General features: G+C 37.6%; 1 protein-coding gene across 1 annotated transcript; it reads right to left on the bottom strand.

The window, feature by feature from the left end:
* Nucleotides 1-4,103: 4,103 nt before the first annotated feature.
* On the bottom strand, nt 4,104-13,055 carry LOC101743251 (gustatory receptor for sugar taste 64a). The gene is made up of 8 exons (XM_062672729.1): nt 12,851-13,055; nt 11,895-12,104; nt 7,705-7,809; nt 7,083-7,267; nt 6,293-6,462; nt 5,371-5,539; nt 4,671-4,760; nt 4,104-4,157 (listed from the first exon to the last, which is right to left on the bottom strand). Exons 1-8 carry the CDS (start codon nt 13,053-13,055, stop codon nt 4,104-4,106), a joined length of 1,188 nt encoding a protein of 395 aa, XP_062528713.1.
* Nucleotides 13,056-13,720: the final 665 nt, after the last annotated feature.

Raw genomic sequence — 13,720 nt, 5'->3', positions numbered from 1 at the left:
AGGATCTCAATTTGATTCTTTTTGTAGTGTCGATTAGAACTCACGTCGTAGCCCGCGACGTTTTTGGCGGCCAGCGTGGCAAAAACGTAACAAATAAGATTAATTTGGTGGACAAAATATATTTCTATAATCATAGAAGTGGTTTGCGAGTCCGTGTTAGAATTTAATAAGACAAATTGGTTGCAAAGAGGTCGACTGAAGAAGACATGGATGGAGTGTGTGAATGACGATATGACAGAGAAGAGTGAGTCTTGATATGACGGCTGATAGAAGAGAATGGAAGAGAAAAATTTGCTGTGCTGACCCTACCCAGTGGGATATGGTGGAGAAAAAAAAAGAAATTGGTTGCATTCTGCGCTAGCAATATACCGCACTTCTCAAGGTGGATGGCAGGATTCACTTGACGTTGTAATTATCTCCGACAGAGACGTTGAACCCATAGACTCCACTGAGTTATACCCATAGAATTCAATATGTATTTCATCATCATCATCATGCTTTCCTATTACCCTCTGCTGGGGTGTAGGGCTCGAATCAAATTTTTCCATTTGTATCGGTCTTGGGCAGTCTGTTCTAGCTCCTCCCACGTCATGCCCAAGACCCCTAGCTCCTGCTCTACCGAGCGACGCCAAGTTGTTCTGGGGCGGCCTCTCTTCCTTTTACCAGACACTTTCCAGGTCAGTGCTCTCTTTGATAGGTGTGTATCGGGCTTTCTCAGAGTGTGACCAATCCAATGCCACTTCCGCGTAAGGATCTCCTTCTCCATTGGTGTCTGCCTAGTGATCCTCCACAGCTCTTTGTTAGTGATCTTCTCAGGCCAAAAGATTAATGTATTTAATTGTAGTAAATAAAGAGTTGATACTTTTATTATTTTGCCAATAATCACTAAATTAAAATCATTTGACGGAACTTAAGCGGTCTCATGAAGCACTTTAAAGAAAAAATTGTAGGTTGATTCATAATGGTTCATTATCTAAGCGAGCCCGACTTCTGTACCTCAGGATGTGGGTACAATACCTAGCCGGAGTTAGTATATTTGTTAGAAATGCTTAGTTCGTGTTCTGAATGTTCTCTTCTCTCGTATATATTTCTGGCACTTGCGATAGAGAAGATTATTTGAGGTTCGCTAAAATTGGAACACAGCTCAAACTTAATTCAGCGATATACAAACGCGAAAGTCTCAAATTACAATTCGCGATTCATTCGTTTCGGATTCTTTATTAACAAACAAATCTATACATATAAATAAAATTAGAGTGTCTGTTTGTAGTATTCAAACAACCGCTTTTTACTACATGCATATGAATATATATACGGTACATACACCAAAATAACATTTTTTACAATTTTTGTCTGTCTGTCCGTATGGCTGTCTGTCTGTTTGTTCCGGCTAATCTCTGGAACGGCTGGACCGATTTTGATGAGACTTTCACTAATAGGTAGCTGATGATATAAGGAGTAACTTAGGCTTTTTTAAAATGGCGTCACCCGCGTTCCGACAATTACCGCGGGTAGCATCGCGGGACTCGGCTATCAATAATAAATTACAGTTCCCTCAGCGAAGCGAGGGCGGGTCGCTAGTTATTAATAAACAGGTCGTTATGTTTTACGCCAATTTCCGTGTCTGGAATATCGAAATTAAATTTTTTTCATCGAATTTCCTTCCTCGAAGTTCATAGATTTTGTTTTTGAACAATCAAATCCTTATTTACCAATGTTATTCTCCTTAATTAATAATTCGATAGCGTAATTTCGATTAATTGGCACTGAAACAATTAAGAAACCTATAAAGATTAAAGGATACGTAACAATCGGCTGGAGAGTATTTTTTTCCTTTGACCTCATTTAGTCCAACGAAAATTACAGAAAAGATTTCTCACAGATCCCACAAGTCAATGCGGCTAGCAATTATCGTGAGTCGTATGTAATCATAGTCCTTTATAAGTGAAGCCGTCTTCATGATTTTTCCCGTAAAAACATTGAGATAGAACCAAACTGGATGAACAAAAAGTCGACAATCCAATGAGCATCTAATTCTATTATAGTTTCACAAAGAGAGAGAGAGCGAAAGAGAGAGAAAAAGAAAGAGGAAAGAGAGAGAGATTATATACTTTATTATACTTACAATACAACACAATTACACATTGAAAAACTGTCGACAGGCAGCTATGATTGTACAATAGGATCTCTTCCAGACATCCGTTTTATTTCAAGAAATTCCGAAAAAGATACAGGTATATTGGCGGTGTACTATTATTAACAATATTTAGGAGCGCTCTATCAAAATAGGACAAAGCTTTAAGTAGATAAATAATGTTACTAGACATATTTTTTTTACTTTATTGCTAAGATTCACCCACCTTATGATATGAACTTATTCGAATTTACGATATATATGATTTTAAGGGATTACCGGAATCCCTAGACATCATACAGTGCGAAATGGATAATGGTACCTATCTATCCGGGATTACTACCACGAGTTAATACCATAGGCACCAGATTTTTACTGGAAGCCATTTCAATTCTGAACCGACGCTACTTTAAGCTTGATCTCATAACCAATAAGTCATCTTGCATATATTTTTTTCCTACCTATGCTGATAGCCTTGAGAGGCTATTTCAGCTTCACTCTAACGTTTGTAAGTGAGCTCACGGGGCTCAACCGGAGAGTTGCTAACACTGACCCTAGCAAGAGCAGTGCTTCGCAGAATCTACCACCGGATCGGAAACGCGACCCACTGAGAAGATCGCTCGTCGAGCCCTTCATCGCAAGCGTCGCGTCGGTCGCAAGACGGGTTCGGCGAGGACGGTGACCGGTGATCTTGCATGACTTTTATATCAATGTACTAAGATATAAAAGATATAGACGGACCAGATCAAGTCGGCAGTTGGCGGCTGTTCGCATGAGTGTACCAGGCTCACCACAAACCGCGAGGAGTGGTGATTAATCGTGAGGCGCATAACATCTGCCCACACCAATGATACTGGATGACGACCACGACCGCTGTGACAAGAGTGATACGAACTACGACATATCAAATCAAATCAAATCAAATCAAATCAAATCAAATCAAATCAAAAAATTTTATTCAACATAAATGAAAGTACATACTTGTTGAACGTCAAAAGAACTACCGCCAATTCACAAGAACTAGCCTCCGTCCTGAGAAGAATTGGCAAGAAACTCAGCGGTCATGCCTTTTTTTTTAATATTAGATAAAAAAAATTGTTTTATTTATTTATTTATTATTAGATTTTTTTTAAATATTCATTTTTACAATGAGTATTATAACATAACAATTATTACAATATTGAAATGCCCGGAGCGAGCAACTCATTCCCACTTTGTGCAATCTTCTAGATAATAATTGACTTTATAGTAAGCTTTATTGCACAGATGTTCTTTAATAGTTTTCTTAAACTTATGTATATGTAGGTTCTGAACATCTTGTGGGATTTTGTTGTACAGGCGCATCGACAAACACCCGAATGAATTTCGTATCTTATGTAACCTACTCATCGACACATCAAGCTTGTGTTTATTTGTGTTTGTTACGAAATACTAAGATATTAATTTGCTTTAATAATGTCTACTGGCGAATCGATTGGAGATTCGTCGTTTCAAAGATGTAACTTTCACAAATTACTTTGTAAAATGACAAACTATTATATATTTTTTTTACTGCTTAGATGGGTGGACGATCTCACAGCCCACCTGGTGTTAAGTGGTTACTGGAGCCCATAGACATCTACAACGTAAATGCGCCACCCACCTTGATATATAAGTTCTAAGGGTCTCAGTATAGTTACAACGGCTGCCCCACCCTTCAAACCGAAACGCATTGCTGCTTCACGCCAGAAATAGGCAGGGTGGTGGTACGTACCCGCGCGGACTCACAAAAGGTCCTACCACCAGTAATAAAATTATATAACAATTATATATTATTATATAACAAATCGTTCAAACACTGGGAAGGCACATGTAAAAGCTACGTATCGCAACTAATCTTATCTGCCTATGCTATGTATATTCCCCTTTTGTTACAAGCATCAATAAATAATAAGCCATTAAACTCGTGTACTGTATTTATTTAATACATTCATTTATCGTATTGCACTAAAACCAGTTCATATTTCAAAACGGCTGCGGCTACCTGCAAAAAAAATTTGTTTTATAGTGTATTAGCGACCCGCCCTCGCTTCGCTTCGGAAACATTACATTTTATTATTGATAGCTGAGTCCCGCGATGTAACCCGCGGTTATTGTCGTACCGCGGGTGATGCCGCGAGGCGAAGCTAGTCTATAAAAAGTAGCTTAAGTTACTCCTTATATCATCAGCTACCTATCAGTGAAAGTCCCGTCAAAATCGGTCCAGCCGTTCCAGAGATTACATTAGGAACAAACAGACAGACAGACAGACAAAAATTGTAAAAAATGTTATTTTGATGTATGTACCGTATATATATTCATATGCATGTAGTAAAAAGCGGTTATTTCAAAATTACAAACAGCCACACCAACTTTATTTATATGCAGAGATGTATAGATTTATGGGGACAAGTTCATCTCATCTCTTGTGTAACTGGTTACTCCAATTCCCAAAAAGAAAAAGTAAAAAAGGAAAACTAATATGAAAATAAATTTTAGGTTTAGTTTATATAGGTACCTCTAACAACAATTCGCGATTCAACGAAAATAAACCCATTCCAGTTAGAGCAACTTCATCATTCTTCAACTGATACTTTAATCTCTTAATCTGGAAACAATCAAGTCGTATTACATCTCGTAGCTTGATTGAAATTGAAAATTTAACATTATGTATCTTCGGGTTTTTTTTTTGGTTTTTTTAATGCTTAGATGGGTAAACGAGCTCACAGCCCCCCTGGTGTTAAGTGGTTACGGGAGCCACCCACCTTGAGATATAAGTTCTAAGGTCTCAGTATAGTTATAACGACTGCCCCACTCTTCAAGCCGAAACGCATTACTGCTTCACGGCAGAAATAGGCAGGCCGGTGGTACCTACCTACCCATGCAAACTCACAAGAGGTTTTATCACCAGTAAAAATCGAATCGAAGTGGAATCGAACCACATTCGTTGTCTAACTTAGGAAGAGTAAACAAGTCTCGGAACTGTCATCGTTACGTGCTGCTCAATCTCTTCGCACAATTGCCCACCATACGCCCACTATTTCAAGAAATAATGAAAATATCGACCCACTCTGCGACATATAGATATTTCAATAACTGCAGCATGAAAGTAGTCTGTGGGGCAATGCAATGAAAGCTTAGGTCATTAAATATATGATCATCTAGAAAGGAAGCATAAATAATAAATATGAAGCAGACGCAAATCCCAATAATCATACCTCCAGGTTGTAAGCTAATTCGGGACACAAGTACAAGGAGATTAAAGCTTTTTTCGAATGAATATATACGTCTGCAGCCGCCAACACTACGCCACAAGCTCTGAACATCAACCAACCGAGAGAAATGAAATAATATAACCTGTTGATGAAACTTCCTCTGTCTTTTGAACTGGAAAACAAACATTCACTAATTAAAAGCTGTGATTCGCTTGAAAATACCTAATAAATTTATACAGCAGTTCTACTCATATAACGTTATTTCAATGCGGTGTGATGGAGAAAATGTTGCTCCTCAATTCGTACATAAAATAGTCTGAATAAATTCTATACTAATACTATTGAAATTTATTTACCAAGCGAGCTCATGAACCTCAACCCAAAAGATTTTTTTAACACTATCCCAAGCAAGGGCAGGGCTTCATTTAATCTACCACTGGATCGGAATTGCGACACTCTGAGAAAGTCCGGTAAGGAACTTAATAGGTTTTGTCTATGGGCTAGGATGTACGTTGAACTCTTCGAACGAAAGGATCCTGTTTTTTGCCTTATTCTCAAGATAGAGTATATAATTAGAGACGGCCACAATAAGGGGGTTATGGTGTCGCACTGCTTAGTAAATTAATCCACAGACACAGCTCACTGAGTTTCTCACAGAATCTTCTCAGTGGGTTGCGTTTCCAATCCAGTGGTAGATTCTGCGAAGCACTGCTTTTGCTAGGGCCAGTGTTAGCAACGCTCCCGGCTTGAGCTCATCTCTCGTGTGCTTATCTACACATTAAGGAGAAGCTGAAATAGCCTCAAAAGGCTATCAGCATAGGCATGGGAAAAAAACACCGCTTATTCGAAGAAGTGGTCTAAAACCACAAACCGCCTTTACCATGGAAGATGAAATAAAAATGAATGAGGAAAACGAAGCTCTTACTTGATCCCAAGAAATAATTGAAGACAGATGAAGTATAAATTGTTGACGTTTGACAATAAGACCAAAGCCCCGAGCTGATCGTCAACTAACCGCACGAGGGCTGCCTGTCTAACATACGCTTGTCTAATTCGACGCCATATTTGGAATCGCATGTAATTTTCAGACGAAACCTGTAACAAACTTATTAGTTGTCGCATTGTATGGATCAGACTATTGGGCTTACGAAAACGATAGATGAACCAATAATATGTGCTCAAAGGAGAGTGTTGAGATGGATGTGTGAAGTAAAGATAAATAAAATGAGAAATAAGTATTTAAGAGAAAATCTGAAAGTATTGCGCCAGTGACTTAGAAAATAAAGAATAAAAAGTTTTTATGATATTGTGCGCAAAGAAGATGATCATGTGGTAAAAAATAACTTGGGTATGAAGGTAGTTGGAAATGGAGGGAGGCAGGATAATGGTACCTACACGTGCGGACTTACAAGAGGTCCTAACACCAGCAATTACGCAAATTTTGTGTCTTTAATTTTTATTACACGGTGTTATTCCTTTACCGTGGAAGTGAATCGTGAAAATTTGTTAAGTATGTATTTCATTAGAAAAATTGGTGCCCTCCTGAGGGATTTGAACACCGTTACATCGCTCGACACAAATGCACCAGACGTCTTATTCTTTAGGCCACGACGACTTATGCAAACATGAATTAAATCTAAGGACCAAACTAACCAAATCTGACATTCTCTTCACACTGCCAGACATTGAAGGCCCGTAAACAAAAGCCATTTTACCTGAGCACCTTCCTTTAGGTTCCTCTCAAGCATCACAACTCGATGTACGTACGTATTAAGTCTATTATATCGCGATGTGAATCCCATACTAATCAAAATAATGATCAAATCTTGGAAATTCCACAAAGCGGTTGCAAGTTTACTCATTATGAAAATCGGTATTGCCAACCAGAGGTTGTATTCATCTGAAAGTTTATGTCACCATTAAAAAACTAACAGGAATAATAATTGCAACAAGTTAGATAATGAAAAAATAATGTTACACGTGATGTTTAATATAAACAATGCAATATAAAGATCTGCTTAGTGTGAAGCCTCAAAGATTTTAACCAGTCTTCTATATTTCGCGAAACAATAATGAGTTCCGATCACAGCTTCCCCTGTTTTATAACCACCATTGCTTCTGTCACTAAGCAGTAGTACGTGGTAAAATTTCCAAGTGTCAAGGAATTCCCTCTCCATTCCCATAAATCGTAATAAATGGCAACACAGCTATCCTCAGAAAACAAGCAGGATAGTGGTAACAGTAACATATCATGGGGATAAAAAAAAGCGCCTAGAATTGAATATAATACCAAAAGATATTCACACTTCAATGAAATATAATTTAACTACAACCAACCGTTTTGAACGAGGAATCCATGTGAGCTTAGAATGTATCTCTCCGTATATTCTTCAGGAGGACAATCGAAGCCTGTGGCCGACATCATACTTAACATGTGCTCCACTGAAGTAAAGGGAAATTTAATAGTAATTCCTCAAAAGCACGCTCTGTTAATCTCAAGGAGTTAGTAGTTTCTTCCTCTAAGCCTTATTAGCTTGAAAGAAATGATAGAAAATGGTCTATAAAACTCATATATTCGTTGCAATACTTAAAATCTTAGATAGCCTTCACTAAGTTATTACGTCAACAAAAGAAGAAAAAAAAAAAAAAACAACATAAAACGCGACGTTATTTAAAGTAAGATGTATGTAGTGGAAGCAAATTGTGTGTGTGGTTAAATGTCTTTTTTGTGTTGGACTTGGTGACTTTAGGCACTTTGTGCCTCTCGAAGTGAGATTTTCTAAAAGGTACCCGAGCGCCTCCCACAAAGACCTAGCTCATACAAATGCATGTAATATCGGATCGAAATCGCGATCTGCTAAAAAGATCCGAGAACCTCAGCGAACTGGCTTAGTCGGCTACGACCTGTGTTTCACCGAAAGCTCTTCGAAGAAATGAATCAAATCGAAGTAATGTTAGAACTAGAAGCGTATAATAACGTTGAAAGTGGATCGGGTACATTTTAAATGTGATGTGTGCATTGTTATTGTTACGCCGGTAAGAGTAGCGCCGAATAATCGAACGAATATCGAAGGATCTAGTAGCATCTAGAACGCTCGAGAAGTACAACGCCATCTATTGTCAGATAGCGAAAACACAATAGTCGAATTGTGTGGAATATTCTCGTTAATTCTAGAGATGTAGTATCGGCTATAAAAGCGTTACAGAGATGTCATGCAGTCAGTTAGTAATTGGAACTACTCGAAGCGAAGCAGCGAACGGATCACCTGAAGCGAAGCGGAAGAAGTGAATTGAAAATTTTAAGGTTTCTGTTGAGTGTTTCAAGTGCTCTGAGTATTGAATACAGTTTTGATTTGTACTTCGGTATAATTTTTTTATTTATCCCGAGCCCCAGCGCGTAACATTATTTTATAATTTTTAGTAAGACGCAGTGGATGTTGGGACTATAAGAACACCAGTCGTCGTGACCACATTATTCCTGTCAGAAAGTATTAAAATACTTTCTACTACTTTTTCTACTACTACATTTCCTCAGACTCAGTTTTCTAATAAAATATGAGGAATGTGACCGAAGCTTGATATTTAAAATTATTTTCTTTTCCAAAAAAACTCATTTACATACATATTTGTAAACGCAGACAGACATTCTTACTATGTATGTACTCAAAGCCTTTTTAGTGTGTATAGTTTATCCTACTTAATTAGAGTTGACCAAAATTAAATTTACATTTACCTTAGTGGATAAGCGAATCAATCTTAATTCTAAGTTTACTTACGGAAGGTCAAAACTCGGAAGAGACCTATTTTCATTTTTAATGATATCAGATTAAGTCATATTACCATAAAAATAACAAGGCACTTTAATCATATTTGTAGTCCAAAGGTAAATTATGATAATATAAATTATGACCCAAATGTACTTAGGCCTTGAAAAATAAACGAATCATATCCTCTAACCATATAATTAGGTTTTTATCGGAGAATTTTCAACATCGTATTAGACCTATTTTTATAGTAAACTATTTGAAATACGACTTCTTTTGTAAGTAGTCAAAGATAAGGTAGCTCAACCAGATGTTTAAAAATCAGTAATTAATCGCACCCTCCTATTTTTTTTTGGTGGTTGGGTAGTAGATCCTCTTGGCGTTATGTTGTTTACTGCTTTAAGCTCAAAAACTTCAACGACGTTAATGCCGCCTCCCATCTTATGACATTTCAAGTCTCATACTATTGTACCGTACCGTACGTTGAACCGTTGTCCCACTCTTCAAACCAAAATGTACCACTCCTTCACGACAGGACCAGGCGTGGTGGTGGTACCTACCATTGCCAGCTCACAACCCCACCACCGTTAAGTAACCATTGTGACTATCATCTTATCAAAAACATCCTTTAATAGCTATACTATGTCATAAACCCGCAAACGGTGATAAAACCCCGTACTGACGTTTATACGTCGTGTTAAGAGCACCTGCCAGTTAAAACTTCCGCAGAGACCGGCGGCGAGCCGAGGATTTCCGGGGCTTCGGCATACGTGCTCGGATTGGCAAAACTTGTTTACAATTTATCAAGTACTAGCGACCCGCCCTCGCTTTGCTTCGGAAACTGTAATTTATTATTGATTTCTCCACTATTTAATAATTTATACTTCTATAATAAAAAATGTCGCCAAGACTACACTATAAAAAACATTAACAAAGACAAACAATATTTAATCTCAATTGGACAACAGACGTCAAGAACAAAAATTTGACAATAAATAGTATGCATGCGTGTGTGAGTCAAATACATGGTATGTAGTGTGTGTAATGTTTTCTTTATTGATTTAATGTATCATTTATACATTATTAAAAAAAAAATTAACATAGTGCATTTCTTCTCTATATTCTCTATAAGTGTGGAAAATTTCATACTCCTCCGTCCACGCAATTTTCGTAAAAAGGGATACAAAGTTTTTGCTTCACGTATTAATAAATAGATAAACCTTCCTCTTCAATCACTCTATCTATTTTAAAAAATCGCAACAAAATCCGTTGCGTAGTTTTAAAGATTTAAGCATACATAGGGATATAGGGACAGAGAAAGCGACTTTGTTTTAAACTATGTAGTGATTACACCACATGCGGAACCCTCTTGGTGCTTCCACACAATGTATTTCGGCGGGATCCAATTTGAATGTAAATTTATCAAGTTTTTTTGATTGTTTTTTGAAAACTACATTCGTATTAGGAATAATGAATGCGGATATTACGAATGATGATGTCGTGATGCAGCGAAACATAATGGTGTTGGCTGTATTAGAAGAAAAGAAACCAGTATATTTTTAAATTGACTCAACTGAAAGTGAATTTTGAGTTGGTTCTCTAGTTTTCCAAGAAAAGGTACACCGGAAGCTACTAATTGAGTTCTAATAATGTTTTTTTGTAAAAATAGCTTTTTAGGGAAAATTTAATGAATCTGATTATGTAGAAGTCGGTTTTTAGAGTGGTCTTAGATCTTAGAACGTTAGAGAAAAGTGAACTCTAATTAAATATATTTAAACTCTTTTGTTGCGTGGTGAGTGCTTAGAATAGCACCGGCTGAAAGTGCTTTAAAACCATTCGGAGAATGGTGGGTATACCGTAATTGCCAACTGCTGGAAGCGCGTATTAAAGTGTGCACCTGTGGTACCTTCTACCACCACCGTGCCTATTACTGCCGCAACTAAGTCATGTAGTCTCTTCTAAAGTCTGATCAAGCCAAATCAAGGCGGCTCAAGTCACGGGGTGAATAGCGGATTCAGATTGGGATATCCATAGACTACGGTAACCATTTAACACCAACACTTTGGGATCTTGCGGGTTCACAACACGGTAATATCACCAGGACGGTTATTTTTTTTAGGATAAAAACAAACAAACAAAACACCTGCTTGACTATATAAATAATCGAAAGTAGTGTCACTCGTAATTGTGTAGAGTACAGTCCTTTTATGGCAACATCTACTGTTTCGATTGTAGAACATGACAAAGGAATTGAATTTTTTACTGCTTCGATGGGTAAAAGAGTTCACAGCCCACCTGTATCTCATGTATATAGTACAAGGCAGAAATAGGCAGGGTAGTGGTATCTACTTGTGCGGGCTCACAAGTCGCCTACCATAAAGATGCACGTGAAACAATTGGCGTTATATCCGGAGCAGGAAGTCTGAAAGTGGCACCTGTGACAGAGAAGCTGAGGAGTGCACGTTTGGGATGGTATGGACATGTGATGAGACGAAATGAAAATGAGGTTGTTAAGAGAGTGTTAACTATGAATGTGGAAGGATTTAGAGGAAGAGGTAGACCTAAGAAGAAATGGATGGATTGTGTGAAAGACGATATGGGTAGGAGGGGAGTGAGCGAAGAAATGGTATATGATAGAAGAGTATGGAAGGAGAAAACATGTTGCGCCGACCCCAGGTGACTGGGAGAAGGGCGGAAAATGATGATGATGATCCGGAGCAGGAAGTAATCCTAAAACTATTTTATAGTAAACCCATTACTCACCACAAGCGCATGTCATGACGAAGGCACTTACTAGGACAGTTCGTCTTTTAATTCTACTATCAGATGGGAGTCGCAGTCCTGGATCCGTTTCTGTTCTCGACCAGCGCTCAGATAACTGTTCCCATGATGACACGAATTTGATTGACAAGATCAGGGATAGAAGAGCGTTCCCATAGAATATACAACCTGACAGTCTCGCTGTGAAGCCCCCTGGAAAATAATCCTTTCCCTGTTTTCATAGCTTAGACTTATTCATTTGAAATATAGGCTAAAATTTTGTAATTTTTGTAATTTTTTTGTAAATTGTTTTAATAATTTTCGGTAATAATGAGAGCCCTCGCTAGTGTATCATCGTCGAATTGGGAATATTCGGATTGTTATTTCTATCGTGTTATAAAATATTGTTTGACCTCATTTTGTGCTTGACCCAAGGACTTTAATATTATACTTTAATATTTGATTATAGACTCCTTTTATTCACAGTCACCAATATAATAACATATCTAAACATCATTATTAAACTATCAAGAACAGATGCACACCGAAAACACCAAACTAATTACTTTACTGGTGGTAGGACCTCTTGTGAGTCCGCGCGGGTAGGTACCACCACCCCACCTATTTCTGCCGCGAAGCAGTAATGCGTTTCGGTTTGAAGGGTGGGGTAACCGTTGTAACTGTACTGAGACCTTAGAACTTATATCTCAAGGTGAGTGGCGCATTTACGTTGTAGATGTCTATGGACTCCAGTAACCACTTAACACCAGATGGGCTGTGAGCTCGTCCACCCATCTAAGCAATAAAAAAAAGAAAGAATAGAAGTTTTACTCCTTAGTTTGAGGAATAGAAACTCAAATCTCTGAAAACACACTGTCGATGAGTAAATGACGTATTTTCAATATTTGCATCCTTCTCCAACAAATCCAGGTTATTTAAACAATAAAAAGACGTACGACTATCAGTACTATGAACCGCCCATCCTCCGAGAAGCCTCACGATCTTCCATATAGCTCCCACTTCAATAGCCAGTAGCATTAACAATAATATAACTGTCCAGCCGAATGCGATACTGGGCTTACATGTAGAAACGCCAAAGTATCGCGTCATCGAGAAGATCCGTGACATTGTCGGAAGAAACTCCTGAAATTTATCCTTATCCATATATATAAAAATGAATTGCTGTTCGTTAGCCTCGCTAAAATTCGAGAACGGCTCGACCGATTTGGCTAATTTTGGTCTTGAATTGGTATTTATGGAAGTCCAGAGAAGGTTTAAAAGGTTGATAAATATGAAAATGTTCGGAATTAAATAAAAATAGCAATTTTGTTTTTCCTTTGATGTGACTCCCGTCGGACGGATTCCTTTTGTTTGTTTTAAGTATATTTTATACAAAAGTCTAAGTCTTTTATTTATCGATTGAGGCACTACGAAGTCTGCCGAGTCAGCTAGTAATCAATAAAAAATATCTAATAGATACTGGCGGCGGTATCTTTACTTCACTTTTGATACCAGACTCATCTGTCTTTGTAGGAGAAATAAGAAAAATTGCTCTAAGAAATTGAGGTCATAGATATATAAGTTCGCCTCTATATTATTTTCAATTTGATTACATTACAATCGAAATATACTAACATCAATTTTAAAATTTTTGTTTTTACGTTGAAAATTATTCATTGTCTCTGCGATGGACACTGCTAAATTTTAAATGATGTATAGCATCACGTTTGAAGAAACAGCATCAACTCTTACTCAATGAAAGTATCGTTTGGTTGACAGTTATCCGCCCAAACCACTACCCTTAAAGTACTTAATGCAACTAATAAATC

Source organism: Bombyx mori, chromosome 15 (assembly GCF_030269925.1).
Source record: "Bombyx mori chromosome 15, ASM3026992v2".
NCBI classification, from domain to species: Eukaryota; Metazoa; Arthropoda; class Insecta; order Lepidoptera; family Bombycidae; genus Bombyx; species Bombyx mori.
Note: the sequence above shows the minus strand (reverse complement) of the source record. Positions and strands in the feature narration are given on the sequence as shown.

Coding starts and splice junctions, on each gene's coding strand:
- LOC101743251 (XM_062672729.1), bottom strand. CDS start 13,055: ATGGATAAGGATAAATTTCAGGAGTTTCTTCCGACAATGTCACGGATC. Junction 7,810..11,894: donor CGTCATGACATGCGCTTGTG/GTGAGTAATGGG, acceptor CCTTTACTTCAG/TGGAGCACATGTTAAGTATG. Junction 4,158..4,670: donor ATCGCGAATTGTTGTTAGAG/GTACCTATATAA, acceptor TTTTTTTTGCAG/GTAGCCGCAGCCGTTTTGAA.